General features: G+C 59.4%; 1 protein-coding gene across 1 annotated transcript in view; it reads right to left on the bottom strand.

The window, feature by feature from the left end:
• SDK2 (sidekick cell adhesion molecule 2) overlaps positions 1 to 16,698 on the bottom strand; it is a 259,639-nt gene that overhangs the window by 22,127 nt on the left and 220,814 nt on the right. Inside the window, exons 30-38 of the mRNA XM_057716189.1 lie at positions 15,708 to 15,909; positions 14,713 to 14,816; positions 14,126 to 14,196; positions 12,449 to 12,584; positions 10,844 to 10,900; positions 9,386 to 9,487; positions 9,094 to 9,209; positions 3,506 to 3,692; positions 829 to 966 (exon numbers count right to left, since the gene is read on the bottom strand). Coding sequence (XP_057572172.1) covers positions 829 to 966; positions 3,506 to 3,692; positions 9,094 to 9,209; positions 9,386 to 9,487; positions 10,844 to 10,900; positions 12,449 to 12,584; positions 14,126 to 14,196; positions 14,713 to 14,816; positions 15,708 to 15,909 — 1,113 coding nt within the window. The remainder of the gene's footprint in view (positions 1 to 828; positions 967 to 3,505; positions 3,693 to 9,093; positions 9,210 to 9,385; positions 9,488 to 10,843; positions 10,901 to 12,448; positions 12,585 to 14,125; positions 14,197 to 14,712; positions 14,817 to 15,707; positions 15,910 to 16,698) is intronic.

The following is a 16,698-nucleotide window of genomic DNA, read 5'->3' as shown; positions in this document are numbered from 1 at the left end:
TGGTAGGCCAGCCACACCCCCAAGGCCTCACTGGGCTCTGGAACTGGACACAGGCCACCAGGGGTGCAGTCTCCTTCCTGCCTTTCTAAGTAAACAGCAGTGATCTTGGCCAAGGTGGGCAGCCCCTGCTGGGGGAGCCCAGGAGTCAGGCAGGGTCCCGTCCAGGTCCAAGGGTGGGGCCGGGGCTGTGGGGAGGGCTCTGAGGGCAACGGGGGCATAGTGACCCCTAGACTTGTACACATCCTCAGGGAGAGGCCAAAGGCTTTTATCAGATTCTCAGAAGGGTTCCTGACCCCGTGAAAGGCAGAGAAGAGCTAACCCAGAGTAAGGCTGGGGGGCACGTGTAGGACGAGACCATCAGGGGATGGTCCATCTTTGTCATCTATCTCAGGATGCTATATTTTGCCCAGGTGTCCTTCTGCTCCTCCCCACTTCCATCCACTGACGGGGAGAATATATTTAAAACTTCTCGAGAATTCCCTGGCGGTCCAGGGGTGAGGACTCTGCACGTTCACTGCCCAGAGTGCAGGTCCGGTCCCTGGTCCGGCGGGGAACGAAGAGCCCACAAGCCACAAGCCGTGTGACGCAGCCCGAAAAGAAAAAAAAAAAAAAATCTCTCCCAGGACTCAGGAGGCTGGGGCTGCTGTTTCGATTTTGCCTTCAACTTGCCACGGTTCTACCTCGGCAGTGCCCCGGCCTGTCTGAGCCTCCGTCTCCCATTCGTAAGTGGGGAGGGGCTCATCGCATCGACTGTGCGTCGCGGTCGTGGTGGGCAGCTGTGCAGAGTGCAGGCGTGGGGAAGCCCGCGCGAGGGAGGGCCCCACTCACCATCCACGGGGGTGCAGGGCTCGTACACCAGCCGGTAGCCCTCCAGGACGCCGTTGGGGAACCGCGGGGCCTCCCAGGACACGTTCACTGAGGTGGTGGTCAGCTCACTGAACTTGACCGCGCTGGGAGAGCTGGGGGCTGGGGGGAGACAGCAGAGGGCTTTGTTTCTTCCTTCCTGGAGGGTCAAAGCCCTGGGTTTGGTTCCAGGGAACCAGCAGGGGCGTTTGGACCCAGGAAGACCAAAAAGGCAGGGCTTCTTGCAAGAGGGGGCAGGAGGGGTTGCTCGAGGTCACTGGACGCCCTCCCCTCCCCCCCGGTGATGTCACTAGCATGCTTTCCAATATCAGTGTCCAAGTGCTGGGAGAAAAGGGGACTTTCTTATCCCTGAAGCTGGAGAACTCAGGCTTTCTCCCACTAAGTGGCCCTGAGCCCTGGCTAAGAGCGCAGGACACGCCTGGATGGAATCCCAGGGTCACTGCACGGGTGGGCAACGTCCTGGTTTTCCTGGTGGAGGAGGCAGGGATGCCTGGGCCTCAGAGCACCCGGTGGGCACTAAACAACCTGCCAGAGCTGTGGTGGACAGGGCCTGTCTCTTGTCCCTGGGGCCCCAGGGATTATTGCCGAGAGAGCAGCCAGAGCCAGGAGCCGTCCACTCTCCGGAAGATATTCTTTCTTGGCACAAGATCCCGACCCCAAAAACACGGCGGGGAGAGGGACAGAGAGGGAGGGAGGGAAACATCAGCCTCGCAGCATCCCAAGCTGGCTCTGGGCGGGGCCCCTGGGCTATTGTTGTCCAGTGCTGCACCCCCCCACCCACCCACCCCCACCCGCCACCCCGCCCCCGCCAGCCCCGTCCCGCCACGAGCTGGAGCTGATCCGCCAGGCTTCCGCTCCAGCCCCGGGAGGCAGCGTCCGTGAGCTGTCTTTGACGGAGGGAAGCCAGCTCTGGGGGCCTTTCCTGCCTCCCCTCTGCTAGAGGGACGTGAGACAGAACACTTTGTCCTACGGACGGAAGCGTCCAAGCTCCCAGGGGCTCACATCTGGCCAATGATACTGACAGAGAGTGACTGGGACAGACTGGCAGGCAGACAGACAGACAGGCAGACCCTTGGGAGCCAGGGGAAGGAAAGGGTTTTCCTGGAGCCAGAGCTTGTCCCCAAAGAGGACAATGCTTAGGAACTGACTCCACGGGGTCTCACAAGAGAAAGGTAATTGACAGAATGGGAAGCAGCAGGTCGGAAAAGATGCTTGGTAGTTCCCTGGTGCTCCAGTGATTAAGACTCAATGCTCCCAATGCAGGGGGCACAGGAAACTAAGATCCCACACATGCCACATGGCAAAAAAAAAAAAAAAAAAAAAAGAAAAGAAAAAAAAAAGAAAGAAAAAGAAAGAAAAGATGCTTAAGGGAGGTTAGGGCAAAAGGCCTGTAATCAAATCCACGAGGAGAAACTCGATGGCAGGAAAAGAAGAGGACCAGTGCCGTGAAGACAGCCCAGAACAAGCTCAGATAAGCTGGGCTCCAGCCTCTGCTCCCCCACGGACCAGCTGGGGGATCCCGGGGGAGGAGCATCACTTCTGGGGCCACCCTTGCTCGTCGTGAAACAGGGTGACTCTGCCCTGCCCGTCCTCAGGGCTTCCGGAGGGATCAAGGGTACTGCTGCCTGAGAAGTGGCTTTGGATACTGTCTAGGGGGCTGGCTCTGCTTGTGTGGGCTGCAGGATTCTCAACATTGCCTCTCCTCTGCCTCGCCCTACCCTCCAGCCTCCTAACTGGCCTCCCTCCTCCATCAGCCTGTCCTCGGCACAGCAGCCAGAGTGATCTTGTATAAGCACACACCAGATCCTGTTGCCCAAATGCCCATCCCCACCAACAGCTCCCCGTCACGCTGCGGGCTGATCCCAAACTTCCTTCCCAGGCCCCCAGGCCCTCTCCCACCTGACTCTTACTCATGTTCTTTCAAGCCACCTGGCCTTCTCCCTGCTCCATAATCCCCTCCAGCCTCCAGGCCGTTGCACCTGCTGGTCCAACTGCCCGGAACATCCCTCCTCCAGAACTTCCCGGGGCCTCTTCTCACAGAAACCTCAGCCCAGATGTCAGCCGCTCAGCAAGGCCTCTGCAGGCAAACCCATCCGAAACCATCTGTCCACCCCCTGGCTCTGTCCTTAGACCGCTCACACCTGCTGCCACCTGAGGCTAATTTATCTAGACGCTCGTTTACCATCTGACTCCCTCCCAAGGAGGGGGGCCTTGTCGGTTTCATTCACTGCCCGTGTCCGCGGCATCTAGTACAGCGCGGGTCCGTAGCAGATGCTCAGTAAATACTGGGAGGTGAACAAAGCCGGGGAGATGTAAGGAAGTCAGGTGGGAACAAGGCAGGGAGCGGAAGGGGGCTGGCTGGGCGTGGACTGGCCATCGGCAAGGCGGGCTCCTGGGGGAAGATGGGGGGAGGAAGGGCAAGACCTGGGGGGCTCTCTGAAGCTTTCTGCGGACATCGCCTCTCTTCTGAGCACTCACATCTAGGCCTTTCTGGGTGGGCTGTGCTCTCCCACTCTGGAGGGCATCCCATGGGGCCCAGGGGCCCAGCCCAGATCGCTCAGCTGCCTCCACTCCCCCAACTCCCGCCTCCAGGTGCCCCCTCCCCCGCCCCCGCCCTCCATCCCTCCAGTCTCTCCCCCACCTGCTTGCTGGGTCTGGCCCCGGGTGGGGGTGCTCCGAGGCCCATCCCCCGCGGCGTTGAAGGCTGCCACGCTGACCATGTAGGCAGTGTAGCCGGTCAGGTTCTTGAGCTTGACGCCGTTCTCGGCCAGGAAAATCGTCTTCACCCGCTCCGTGAGGTTTCGCCGCTGGGCCTCCCAGAAATAAATCTGTGGGCACAGAGGATGCGGAGTGAGGGAGACGGTCACCCAGCTTTTCCCCTGCCCCCGCCTGACTCTAGGGTCTCAGACCACCTTCTTTCTCCACACACCTGGACGGGAGGTGTGAATCGCCCGGGAATTAGTATAGGAGTATTTAACAGCCGTTTTAGAAACCCTTGCAGAGTGTTCCTTTTCACAGCTAATTCTTCAGTCCCTGCTAGCCTGTAAACCCCAGGAGGGCACAGACCCCAGGTGTCTGTTTGCTGCAGTGCCTGCAGGATTTAGCACAGCATGGGCACGTTAGCCCTCGGAATATTGTTACTGTAGGAGTAAACCAATTCTGTTCTGCAGGACCCTGAGTGCAGTGTAGGTAGACTCCACCTCAACTGAAAGTCGGGTTTGAGGACCAGCCCATCAGCATCACCTGGGAGCTGCTTAGGGATGCAGTGTCAGCCCACCCTGGGCGTGTGGCATCAGCATCTGCAGGTTGACAGGGCCCCCGGGGATCCACCCGCACACGACAGTGTACACAGCCTGCTGCAGAGGCAGGCAGGCCTGGGCTGACCCCAGCGTGCCGTTGACTTGACTAGGTGACTTCCCTGAGCTGCAGTTGCGTCATCCTTATAGTAGGGGTCAAGTGCACCCATCTCCCAGGACCAACGTGAGGAGCAAAGGTCGTCAAGAGTAAAGAAAAAAGACAAGGCAAGACTGCAGGAAGTTTTAGTCCAGGAGCACAGCAGGGTCCACAGTGCTTCCAAATACAGTTGAGCCCTGCACAACAGGAGCTTGAACTGCCCGGGTCCACCACTACGCGGATTTTCCTCAGTAGACAGGTGCAGTACAACAGGAGTCGCGGTTGGTTGAAACCGCGGATACGGAGAGAGCCGACTATGGAAACTTGAGCATCCGCGGATTTTAGTATCATCCGCGGTGGGTCCTGGAACCAATCCCCTGCGGATCCCGAGGGACGACTCTACTTCATATTCACTGGTCTGGTGGTGGTGGTGGTGGGGGGGGTTAATGCTCGTTTGTCCCCAGCGAAGCAGCAGATCCTCCACTACTTTTAGAATTCTGAACCCCAGGAGTGCAGAAAGCTGGCAGCCCCTGGCCGCGCGGAGGATTAGGGAGCACTTGGCGCCACCTGCTGGCCAAAGGGGTTTCTGCACGCCATGGGCGTCTCAATTTCTCAATTTGCCTGGAGAAAGCTCATAAAAGTGAGAAAGAGCTAATAAAAGTGTCCCCACCTGGCATGTGTGAACGGCACTTAGGACGTCTGGGTACCATAAAATCCTTGCTTTTCTCTAACCCCTCCCGTTTTCTTTCTTTTTTTCAGTCTTTGCGCAGATGGGTGGGAGTTGAGATAGTCATTAAGTCACTCATTCCTTCACTGTTTGGAATGAATAAGTGAACCTACTTGGAGCGGATTCAGGAGACATGAGGCAGGGGTGGCGGGTACAGGCATTGTTGGGGGAGGGTTTCTGCTATAAAGGGACCAACCAGAAAAACGGCTGAAGCAAACGTGAGGTCAGGAAGAGGCATTTGAAAGATGAAACACATTTCAGCATGAGAAAAGTGATGGTGCAGGAGAGGGGGTACCAGTGGCTGGCATCATGTTCTCGGGAAGGGGAAGGAGGGGGGTCCAGGACCCAGGGCCACCACACGTACATAAACGGGCACCCCCAGCAGGCGGGTCTTACCTGTGTGTACCGAATTCAGCAGACATTAGTGAATGATTAAATGATATTTGTGCAAACGGCACAAGGGGCTGAGCCTTGACCCCACCCGCAAGGGCACACGGCTAAGTTGCCGTGCAGGCTGATGGGTAGCCGGGTGTCTGCTAGAAAACACACTCCCTGGAGGGGCCACATCTTTGGCTCCCTTGCATCCTAAGCATCATGCCAGGCACACCCGCTGGTGCTCAGTAAATATTTGCTACTGGACAAAGGCCTTCCGTAGATGGGAACAGGTGTGGGAGTGAACCGTGATCACCACCTTCTATTTCCTATTCTCAGTTCCCTGACCCTTCTGGCTTCATCATAGGCAACAGGCTGAACTTCAGCCTTGGTTAAGTCAGGTTCACGCCCACACGTCACACAGCAGGCTGTCGCTGGAGGAAAGTCACACTTTCAGTTCACAAGCACAGCCTCGAGTGGCCCGGCCACCGTGCCACACTGGCCTGGTCCACTCTCTGCAGTCTCCTACCTCACAGTCCCACACAGCCCGTCCCCATCTCCCCTCCCTCCCCATCCTCACTCCTAGCTCAGGACCCTTCACTGAGCACAGGAAGCCATCACTGGCGACTCTAGAAGTTCCCTTTGCCACCCGGACCGCCTCCTGCCCTGTGTCCCTGCCCTCTGCCTGCCTCCTGCGACCAGGGCTGAACTGCCGGCTCCCTACTAAGGCGACCCCCCAGCCCCTCTCACCTTCTCTAGGGCATCACACTCCCCCAGCTTCCTCTCTCCCTTGAATCACCAAATGCTTCCTCTTTCCAGAATCGCTTCTATGAGCACACACACAAGTTATTCCTCTTGTCTTAAAACCACCTCTGTTGACTTGTCTTTTTCCAGGTTCTGCCCCATTTTGTTACTTCTCTTTAAAGCAAAACTCCTCAAAAGGTTTGTCAGTACGTGCTGCCTCTCCTCATTCTCTCTCGAACCCACCCCAAGCACGCACCTCGAACCCCCAACTCTCATCAGAGTCACCTGTGAACTTGGCCTGTTTAATGCAATAATCCAGGGCTCAGCAAATGCCTTCTGTAAAGGGCCAGGTAAGAAATATTTTAGCCTTTGCAAGCCACACGGTCTCTGTTGCAGTAATTCAACTCTGCCTTGTGACTTCAAAGTAGCCAAAGGCGATCTGTAAACAATCAGGCATGGCTGTTGCCAATAAAACTTTTTTTACAAAAACAGGTGGGGGGCCGGACATCCCTAGATTTCGTCATGCTTGAGCTCTCAGTAGTAGCTGGTGTATTTGCTTCCTCCCTCCTTCTAGAAGCACATTTCTCATGTGGGTTTCGAGACTTTGATCACTTGTTTTGGTCCCAGGGCTCAGTTTTCAGACTTCTGATGTTTTCTATCTATCCATGTCTAATCTCCAGGCTTTCAGGACCATCTATGAGCTGAGGATCCCACCATTCACACCTCCAGTCTGGATCTTCTTCTTTGGACTCCGCAACTGTATGTCTAGCTCCCTTGAGTGTCTCCCCTTGGACGTCCAACAGATGTCTCGAACAGACACCAGCTCTTCCTGTGAGCTGCCCCCTCCCGCCGTCTCCCCTTTTCCTGCTCTGTAACTGGAAGCGCCGTCATCCAACTGCTCAGAAACCCCTGTTGCTTCTCCTTCTCTCACATTCCACATTCAGTTCATCAGCAAATTCTACCGGCTCTACCCTTCAAATGGAACCGAGAGCAAATCCTCCTCACCTGCTTGGTCAAAACCACCATCACCCGGGGGATGCCGCCGCCTCTTCATGGTTTTGCATTTTTCCCATTTCAGACTACTCTCAACGCAGCAGCCAGCACAAACCTTTAGAAACGTGGGTCACCCATATCCCTCTTCTGTCCCCAAGCCCCCGTGGCTCTCATCTCATTCAGCCAAAGCCCTTGAGGACTCCAGGTGATGCACCCATCACGCTGGGACACCTGGGGCTCTTTGCTGGGCTTTGTACACACCAAGCGCCCACTGACCCCAGGGCCTTTGCTCGTCTTCCCCTCCTTCTGGGACGCTCTTCTCCCAGACCCATGTGATGCACGCCCGGTTCGCCTCCATCTTTGCTCACGTGGCATCTTCTCATCAAGTCCTCTCTCCACAACCCTATTTAAAATTCCAAACCTGCTCCTTACCCCGCTTCACTCACCACCACCTGGAGGTGCTCTTTGCTTTGTATCTCGCTGACTTCTTCCCCTACCGTTTAAACTCACGTCATCTCGCTTTAATCCCAGCACGGAGGACACTGCCGGGCACAAAATAACGACTCAATAAACACGTGTCCCTGAAAGCCCGGCTGCACGGACATGCCTGTCCCTGCACATGTCACAGCTCTTCCCGGAGCGACCACTGGCTGGCAGTGTGAGCATGTGGTTAATGTTAAGGTCAATGAACGTGGATGTTAAGGCAGCTCTGGGAGGCGGCAGTTCTGTTTCCTTTGTCGATGTCCACGGTTGGTTACGCTGTTTCCCTGAGCACGTGGACGTCTGCGGCGTGATGGATGGTGTCTGAGCACCCACACGTTTCCTGGGACCGTGCATTAACTGGAGACTTCCATGCCTCCCCAGTCTGGTGGTTGCCAAACTGTTGCAGGCCCCGCCCAGCTCCTTCTTCTTCCCCGGGGAGGCATATGCTAGAGGCGCAATATTCAGTTCTCCCAGCTGGCGCTACTCAGCAGCCTCACGCATCTTCAGAGCATCCTTGGCGAGACGCCTTTCTTCCTCTCTCCTGCCTCCTTCACCCCACACGGAACCCGACTCCTGTACCAGATTCTGTCTGAAGCGGGGTCTCCACACGCCGTGTGACCAGGCAAGGCCCTTACCTTTGCAGAAACTCAGTTTCTGCCTGCAGGACAAGGGCTAGGCTGGGGAAACCAGGAAGCTCCTGGTGGCTCCCACCCTCCCCACCTTGCCAGTGCACTGGGCTCCTTTCTGGAATAACAAACAACCACCAGGAATCAGAGTGGCGCTGGACACTGGATAAGAGGCAGGGCTCAGACGTGGCTATGGGCTGAGCACACGATTCTTCTTCTTCTTCTTCCTGCCACCTCCTCCAGTGGTTGTGTAGCTCAGCGCTTCCTCCCCACCCCTCGCAGTGTGAGGGCCAGCAGACCTGGAGTCTGACTCTCTGCTACCTGCTTTTTATGTGACCTCATTGAACCACTAACCACTAATCACTAATCTCAGTGTCCTCATCTGTACAATGGGCACGAACGTTATAATCTACCAGCTTTACCGGGCTTTCAGGAGGATTAACGAGTTCTAAAGGGCTTTGTGAATTTTAAAGATAAGTTGAATCCTGTCATGACACATGACGTTGCCTAAAATCTAGAAGTAATTTTACACAGACTTCCAAGACCTAGCTGGTGGTGCTTTGCTAACTGGCCGTTCAGTTAGCATCAATATCGTAACTAGGGTTGGCCAAATAACGGGAGTCAGGGCTGGGTGGGGGGGGTGTGTACCCCTGAGGGATGATACAAGCTAGGATGTGGCCTGAGTTTCTAGCATCTGAGCGCCACCTGCCCCAAGGACGCCGGGGAGGATGGGTGGACTTCTGCTCCAGCTGTACGTCAGTGGATTGGGTGCAAACGGCCGAGGGAGCAGGCGTAGCCCCGGGGCCTCTCCCCCTCACCGCTGCGGGTCGCTCCCCGTCCCCGCCTGGCCCTGTGTCCCTCTGGACCTTGTCCTCTGCCAGAGCGCCGTACCTTGTAGCCCTGGATGTCTCCGTTCTGGCTTTCCAGCGGCGGTGGCTCCCACGTCACATCCAGCTGCGTGGCCGTGGCGCCGTGGACGGCCACGTTGTGGGGCGCTGCCGTGGGCACTGCAGGGTGCGAGGAGTGGGGAGTGCGTGAGGGGACCCCAGGGAGGAGGAGGTGGGCTGGGCTGGGTTGTGGCCCCCCGGACCCCGTATCTCATCCCGCTGGGCTTCTCGGGGGATGGGGTGGAGGGCTGGGGGTGGGAAAGGTGTGCTGGGGCTGGAAGGGCATCTGTGCTCACCTGCCTCCCCAACAAAGACCTCCTGGGGGGGGCTGGAGGGCCCCTCGCCCACGGCGTTGTACACGCTCATACGTATCTCGTAGCGCCGGTGCTTGTTCAGGTCTGGGGGTGACAGTGGGGGAGGGGAGAAACACACAGAGGTCACCGGCCCTGTGGCACACGGAGGCGGCGTGGCCGGGGAGGCGGCAGGGAGGCTGTGATGACACACCCTTGCGAGTCTGGACCCCTGAGTGAAGGTTCAGGAAAGAAGAGGCGAGAGGTGGGGTAGCCGGCGTGGGGGCAGGGATGTTCTGACTCATCCCTGGGAATCTGGACACAGGGTGACACTGGGTGGCGTCCTGCCCAAGGCCAATTGTGACCACCCTGGACATCGTTGAGACCGAAAGGGGCACGGTTAACATTTCTGCCAGGACAACAGGCGTGAACCAAAACTATCCGGGACACACCGGGTCACAGGTCACTCCTTCCCTGCCTGTCCTGGGCACCCGGGTCACTTCAGACGCTTCACGCTCCCAGCGTGTCCCCCCACGGCCCCGCCCAGGTCGCCATCGGCCAGGTCTTCATGCAGGGGCGGGGCTCCGTCCTACCCAGAGGGGGCTCGTTGGATGTGCATTTGGGGCTAAGAAGTGCTATGTTTTCGCTCAGTCTGGTGGGGGAGATGCTTAGACGGAAGCTGGGAGAGGAAAGCAGTTGCAGGACAATGGGCCCTGACACCCTGGGGGGAGTTGCTGTCCCCACGGGGGGGGGTGGCTGACACGTTCCCCCACTCCTCTCTGTGTTCCCCTCCGCGGCCCCCCTCCCAGGCGGACATCCTAGCCACCCTGATAGCCCTGGGCCCGCACCCACGAGGGCCGTCGGTTAAGGAAGGATGGAGAGGACACTTCAGTCAAACGCGTGCTGCTAACAGGAGGCCCTGGCCCAAAGCTCTGGGCCTCGGCAGAACCCACGTTCCCTTCCCTGGGACCTTAGGGAGAGAGCTGGGGCTGCGGCACCAGGCGGGGACATTTCCTGGTCCCTGGAGGGAGACGGGGGGCTCTGCTGGCTCCAGGGTGGGACGCGGCCTGAGAGACAGCGCTGAGCGGACGGGGGCCTTTGACGGGACGAGACGGGGCAGCAGCAACGTGCACGCCTGCCCATCACCTGCCCGTCTGACCGGCGCGACCACCGGCTCCTGCCGCGGACCTCCTGTCGCCAGCCCCCGCCCCCCGGAGTGCAAGACCGGAGCCGTTTCCCTTCCTCTTCCGCACTGATGGGCGGTGGGCTGGAGCAGACCTTCCCTGGCAACCCCCGGCTTTTCTGTGTATTTCAGGAAAGTCACACGTGGGCAGGGGGGTCCCATTCTTCCAGCAGCCTGAGGTGGGCGCCCCACTCAGCTGCGGTCAGGCGTCCGTGGAGGCCCCTCTCCCCTCCCCACGGAAGGCGTGGCCCGTCGGGGAGCCACCGCGCAGGGGGACTTACTGTCCAGCTCGTACTGCGTGAGGCTGGGCCGGCTCAGGTTCCGCACGGAGTACAAGGCTAGGGGTTGGGGTGGGGGGTGGAGGGGGCCGGAGGGAGACAGCAGACAGAGGAGGTTAGTACACACACCCCCCGCGCCACAAAGACCCTGATGAGGGGGGCAGGATGGGAACACACGTGCAGAGGGAAGGGACTTCCAGATGCCAGAGTTGGGGGCCAGAATGGGAGCAGGGAGGGGGAGCGGTGGCGGGGAGGAGGCAGCTCCTAGCACAGTGCCGTCCCTGCCCTGGTGTGCACAGGCTGGAGGTCACGGGGTGCCCGGAGCCCCTGGGAGCCCAGCACCCCCAGATGAGAACAGCTCTGGTCCCTTGTCTAAGGCTGAGTTCTTGCCATGATAGAGCGATGCTGTTAATTTCCTCATATGAACCAGAAACCATTTTACGACCGGGAAATACGACTGTATTATACACAGGCCTATAAAATCACAACCACCAGCACATGTCTGCCAAAAAAAAATAAATAAATAAAATAACGCAAGCTGTTGGATCAGCTATATCTGAGTTTTTCTATTAATTTTCCTTGGCTGCGTGTTCAGTCATCGTGTCTGCTAATACTCGCTAGAAGACAAGGCACAGAGGGTTGAAGAGAAGGATGGGAGGAAAAATAAAAACGGAGAGGATCTTAAGCTGCCCCTCTTCTCCCGCTCATCTCTGGTTTGGTCCCACCCCCCCCCCCCCCGGGGACCATATCCTCCGGACCCCTCCCTCCCTCAGTGGCCTCCCTCTCCCCAGTGTGCATCCGTGGTGAGTGGGGCTCAGAGCACATCATCTCCCAGTTCCATCCCAAACCTGCCACCCGGGCGGCAGCCTCATACTCTTGCCTACGTCCCTGTATTTGCCTCTAACTGGGCCCCCTGCCTCTGGACCCCATCACCAGCCACGGCCCTCAAGTCCCCAAAGTAACCATCCTAACTGAAAAGTACAAGGCGTCATGCCCTTGCTTGTGTGTGACTCTCTGGGATTTCTACTCGGCTTCTCGAGTTTTTACCTTCCTGCTGTGGAGGCAGGCTGGGTTCCGGGGACCCAGGGCAGAACGGTCACCTCCTCAAGGAAACAGAGGGGGCCAGACTGCTGCCCTTGGGACATGACCAGGCTTGGCTTTGGGTCCTTCCCACCTCAGGCCCTTTGCACGTGCCAGGATCCACCCCCGCCCCCCTTCTTTGGACTGGTTGACTTGGAATCATCTGTCCGTGTCGGCACCACAGCCATCCCCAGGGAAGCCTTTTCTGACACTGGCTTTAGGCTACGTCCTTCACAGGGGTCATGCCAATGGTCTGAGACTCCTATATCAGGGTTTTCTTCCCAGTGCCTGGCTCCTCCTTCAGCCTGCAAGCTCTGAGAGGGCGGGGACCCTGTCTGTCTTGTTCACTGGTGTCCCCCCCAGTGCCTGGGGGCATAGAAGGGGCTCAGTAAACATGCGCTTCGGGGAATGAATAGGAGGGGGTGAGAGGCACACACGGGAGGGCATCAGGGTTTCCGGTTAGCGTGAGTCCAGGCAGCTGAGCGCTTCAGGCCCCGCCCACCCCCAACTCCCTCTGGTGTCACTCACAGGTGAGCTCCGCCCACTTGGCCCCAGGGTTGTTGATGCCGCGCAGTGTGAAGCCCCTCAGCCCCTCATAGAGCAGCTCCCGATACCGGATCCGGAAGCCCAGGAGGATGCCGTTGATCTTGTCCTCCGCTGGTGGCTGCAGGGCAAGGAGTGAGGGATGGGGCCGGCCAGCCTGGACCATGGCCGCGCATCCCCTTCCTCCCTCCGCATCCCGCCTCCTGAAGCCACAGAGCAGGGACCATGTCTTAACCAGGAAAAGGAATCAAAGTCGCATTGAGCATTTTTAATTTACAAAGCATTTCCAGTGAGGTTATTCCAGCCCTGCTGCATTCCCTGTGAGTCAGGGCAGGGTGGGAATCACCACGCCATCCCCGCCTAACAGCACGGGAAAAACGAGGCTCAGAGATGGTAAGGAAGTTGCCCAAGGTCACACAGCATCGTTGGGCCCTGAGAAGGACTCTGGACGCAGAGCTTGTCTCAAAGAGCTGTTCCTGGTCTAGAAACGTTCTCACATGGTCACCCGCCCTGGACAAGACTTCCTGGAGTTTCCCGGGACTTAGGGAGAGCCCTCACCCTGCCCTTCAGCGAGAACAAGGGTGGGTGTGTCTCAGGCGCTGCTCCTCCCGGTGCCCTGGTCGTTTTCTCCTTTGCTTTGTACTCCCGCCCTCAGATGAGCTGGAGAACAGGCTTCTGGAGAAGGTGGAAACTACTTTTTTACGATACCTCTTCTAAAAATCTGCTGAAACGGTTCAGCCTTTTATTAGCTCCTTAACTGCAGCCCTGGCTCAGCTGGTACCTCCCTGCCCCCTTTGTCACGACAGCTGCGACCTACCCCAGCCTCGGTCGGCTCCCGGCTGCACTAGGTCACTTTCACTTAAGGGACTGTCCTCCTCGGGGGGGGGCCTTGGGCTGGGGGAGGGGTCTCTTCAAGGGCTTTCCCTTCCGGGGGGCTGCAGGTGGGCAAAGGTTGGCACCTGCCCCTCTAATCCCGAGAAAAGGAGACATGAGCTCATGGCTTCGGGGCCTCTGCGGGTGACCCGCTGACCCCCAGGGCTGGACCTCAGGGGGCTGGGGAGGGGCCGGAAGGCACCCACGGGCAGCTGGGTCTCTGAGATGCATCCCCGGTCTTCCTCGGGCCGCGCGGGAGGCAGTGCCCCTCTGAGTGGGCAGCTGGGGGTGGGTCATGGGGGAAGGGGGAGGGGTTCTTCGTACCCGGATGATGGGTTCCTGCTCATCGTGACAGACAGAAGCCCGGCCTGGGCGCAGGTGAGGCAGGCACACCTGTGTTTGGTCTCTGATGGGTATCCCCTCGCTCAGGGAGGGCCTGGGGTTCACGGAGGCCCTGGGGGCTCGCAGCTCCAAGCTCTCCTCTGTCCAAGGATTCTGCCGACTTAAGGGCACTGAACTTGACCCTGCCGCTGGGTAGAGTGTGACCTGCGGCATTCTTGTCACCTCCCTGAGTCTGGGTCCTCGTCCACAGAAGGGTACGTGGTAGGCCCCGACTATCTGGGAGTGGAGTGATGGATCTGTGTGTGTACACGTGTGTGGGCGTGTGTGTGGTGAGTGTCTAGGCACGTGGGTGCCCTGTTCCAGCCCTGGTGGGGCTGTTGTCCCCCCAGCACAGAGTGCGTCTGAGTCCTCGAGGGACACGGGCCCCTCCCCGCCCGCCGGGCGTACCTGCCATCGGATCAGCACGGAGGTGGTGGTGTGGGGCGTCACCGAGACGATGGTGGGCGCTGCGTCAGGGGCTGGGGGGAGAGGCGGACAGGTGAGCCCTGGGGGCGGGACTTAGGCCCCCTGGGAGGCCACGGGACCAGGTTCTACAGACACCGGTCCCACTTAAGCCGCTCCTTACGCCCACTGCCCCACTGACCTTCCCAAGTTCTGCACAACAAAGAGCCAGTCGGGGGCGGGGAGAGGGCCCGGGGCCCTGAGCCCAGCCCAGACCCCAGGGCCCAGAGCCCCTCCTCTCTGCCCCTAGAGCCACAGGCCTCCCCACTCGCACGGAGGCTTTCTGGGGTCGGCCACGCGCTCGGAGGACAGAGAGAAACACAGGAGGATGCCAGGCTGGGTGTCTGTGCTGCGTCGTGGCAAAGGCGCCTCTGGCCCAAACCTGCCTGGGACCCTGCCCGGGGAGCCAGACCAAGGGCCCAGCAGGCCCGGAGCCCGCCCATCTTTGGAGGCCCCTCCCCCGAAGAGAATGCCCCGTGCCCGGCAAGTGCCCAGGGGACCGAGAGGAAGAGGCCCGAGCGGAGGGCACGGACCGGCCTGCAGGGTGGTCAGCGGCTCCGACTCCTCGCTGAACTCGCTGTCCCCGATGTCGTTGGTCGCCTTCACTCGGAACTTGTAGGACGTGAAGGGCTTGAGCCTGCAGGGGAATCGGAGCTGGTGAACGGGGCGGTGTCCCCTGACGGCCCCGCCCCGCCGGCTCTGCGTGCCATCCCCCCAGGGCAGCCCTGGAAGCCGTGAGTCCCTCACACAGGCTGGAACGTGGAGGCTCAGAAGGACCACCTGCCATGAAAACAACAAACCCAGGGCAGGCCCTGCGGTGCCCTAGACCAGGCCTCCTCGGGGTGTGGCCTCACCCCGGCCCCAGCTAGGTGCCAAAGGTCCCCAGGTGGAAAGGTCCACATATTTCGTACCTCGGAGCAGCCTGCAGCTAGGAAAGCTCCAGGAACCCCCGCTCGGAGCTGACGCCTCCCCCGAGAACTGCCAGCCCTTTCTTGCATTTAGTAAATTCAGGAAGGGCTGAGGGTCTCGAGACTTCATCTCTATAAGCCTCATTTCCTCTCCAGGCAAACGTCTTCCCTTTTGATTTATTGAGGGGTTGGGTGGGGAGAAGAGCATAGCTCAAAACTCTCGGTCATGTCAACTGGAATATTAAAAATACATCCCACTAGGAATTAAACTGGAGGCAGAATTTCGGAGGGAATCTCCACTCCCTTATTAAAGATGGAGAGGGCGAGGCCGCCTGGCTGGAGGAACCCAGCTAATGAAGGATGGAGAGCCTTTCACGAAGCGGGGCGTCTAGGCTCCAGAAATAGATAATTAAGAGGCGGCCCTAACGAGGCTCCAGAGAGGGTGGGGAGGGGGGTTAGGGCAGAGCTGGAAGGGATGAGTGTGGATGGGGAGGGGAGGTCTGGGGGATGCGGGCCGTGGAAGCGATCTGGGGGTGGGCGGGCTCCGGGTGTTCTCAGGAGCCCCCTGTCCCGATGCAGATGCTGGGCTGGGAAGGGCGGCATGGAGAGGCCGGCCTCACCTGTCCACGACGAAGGCAGAGGCGTTGTGGCTCACGGAGGCCGAGTGCAGCGCCCACCTGCCACTGGGCAGCTCGCGGGTCTGGACGGTGTAGTAGCGCACGGGGGACAGCCCGTCGCTCCCCGGCTCCCAGGAGAGCAGCACGCTACGTGCCTTCACGTCCTCCTGCTGCACCACTGGCTTGCTGGGGGGCTGTGGGCGGTCTGCAGGGGGCGGAGGGGGGAGGAGCAGCTGAGCCCGCGACAGAGACGGGGGGTGCACTTTCTCGGCTCCCAGCAGGCCGGATGCTCACTCGCCCCATCTCAGTTCCACGCACACAGGGCCCGACCGTCAGCACCGTGGCTCCTGGTCAGCGACTGGCCCTGGGCTACTAGAGACCCAGGTGCCTGGGAATTTACACCCCGAGGGTGGCCCCCTCCCAGGGCTGACAGCGAGGGGGTGTGAACACCCTGGTGCCTTTGCTCTGGTCTGCACGGTGCTGAGCTGGGACCTACGCTGTCCCCAGTGGAGTGGGGCTGAGCCCACGTTTCCCTCGGTGGGACCCGGCTTTGTCCCCTGCCCACGCCTGGCCCTTCCTCACTTCCCCACGCCCCGCGGCAGGGATTCTTGATCTCAGCACTTTGGCATTTGGGTGGATGAGTCTTTATTTGCGGACCACTGTCCTTCTGGTTTTTCCTGGGAACGTTGTCTAATAAATCACATTCACAGGGATCTGGGGCTCAGGCCTGCTTCTGGGGAATCCAACCTCAGGTGAGAGGCCGGCTCAGGGCGGCAGGGCTGTGGCGGCCAGGGTTCCAGGCTGAAGCCCCGTCCTCCACCCAACTGGACACAGTCTTTGTTGAGGGGAAGGGGAGAGAGGAAGGAAGCTGGTCCCCCCACCCTGCCCTTTAGAAAACCAGTAGCTGAGGCAGAGCAGGACTCTGGGGAGGGGAACGTCCAGCTCAGCTCTGGAAGTCTGCTGGAGCCCTTGCTGACCTTGGCCTCAGAGGTTT

Source organism: Hippopotamus amphibius, chromosome 17 (genome assembly GCF_030028045.1).
Source record: "Hippopotamus amphibius kiboko isolate mHipAmp2 chromosome 17, mHipAmp2.hap2, whole genome shotgun sequence".
In the NCBI taxonomy this organism is placed as follows: Eukaryota; Metazoa; Chordata; class Mammalia; order Artiodactyla; family Hippopotamidae; genus Hippopotamus; species Hippopotamus amphibius.
Note: the sequence above shows the minus strand (reverse complement) of the source record. Positions and strands in the feature narration are given on the sequence as shown.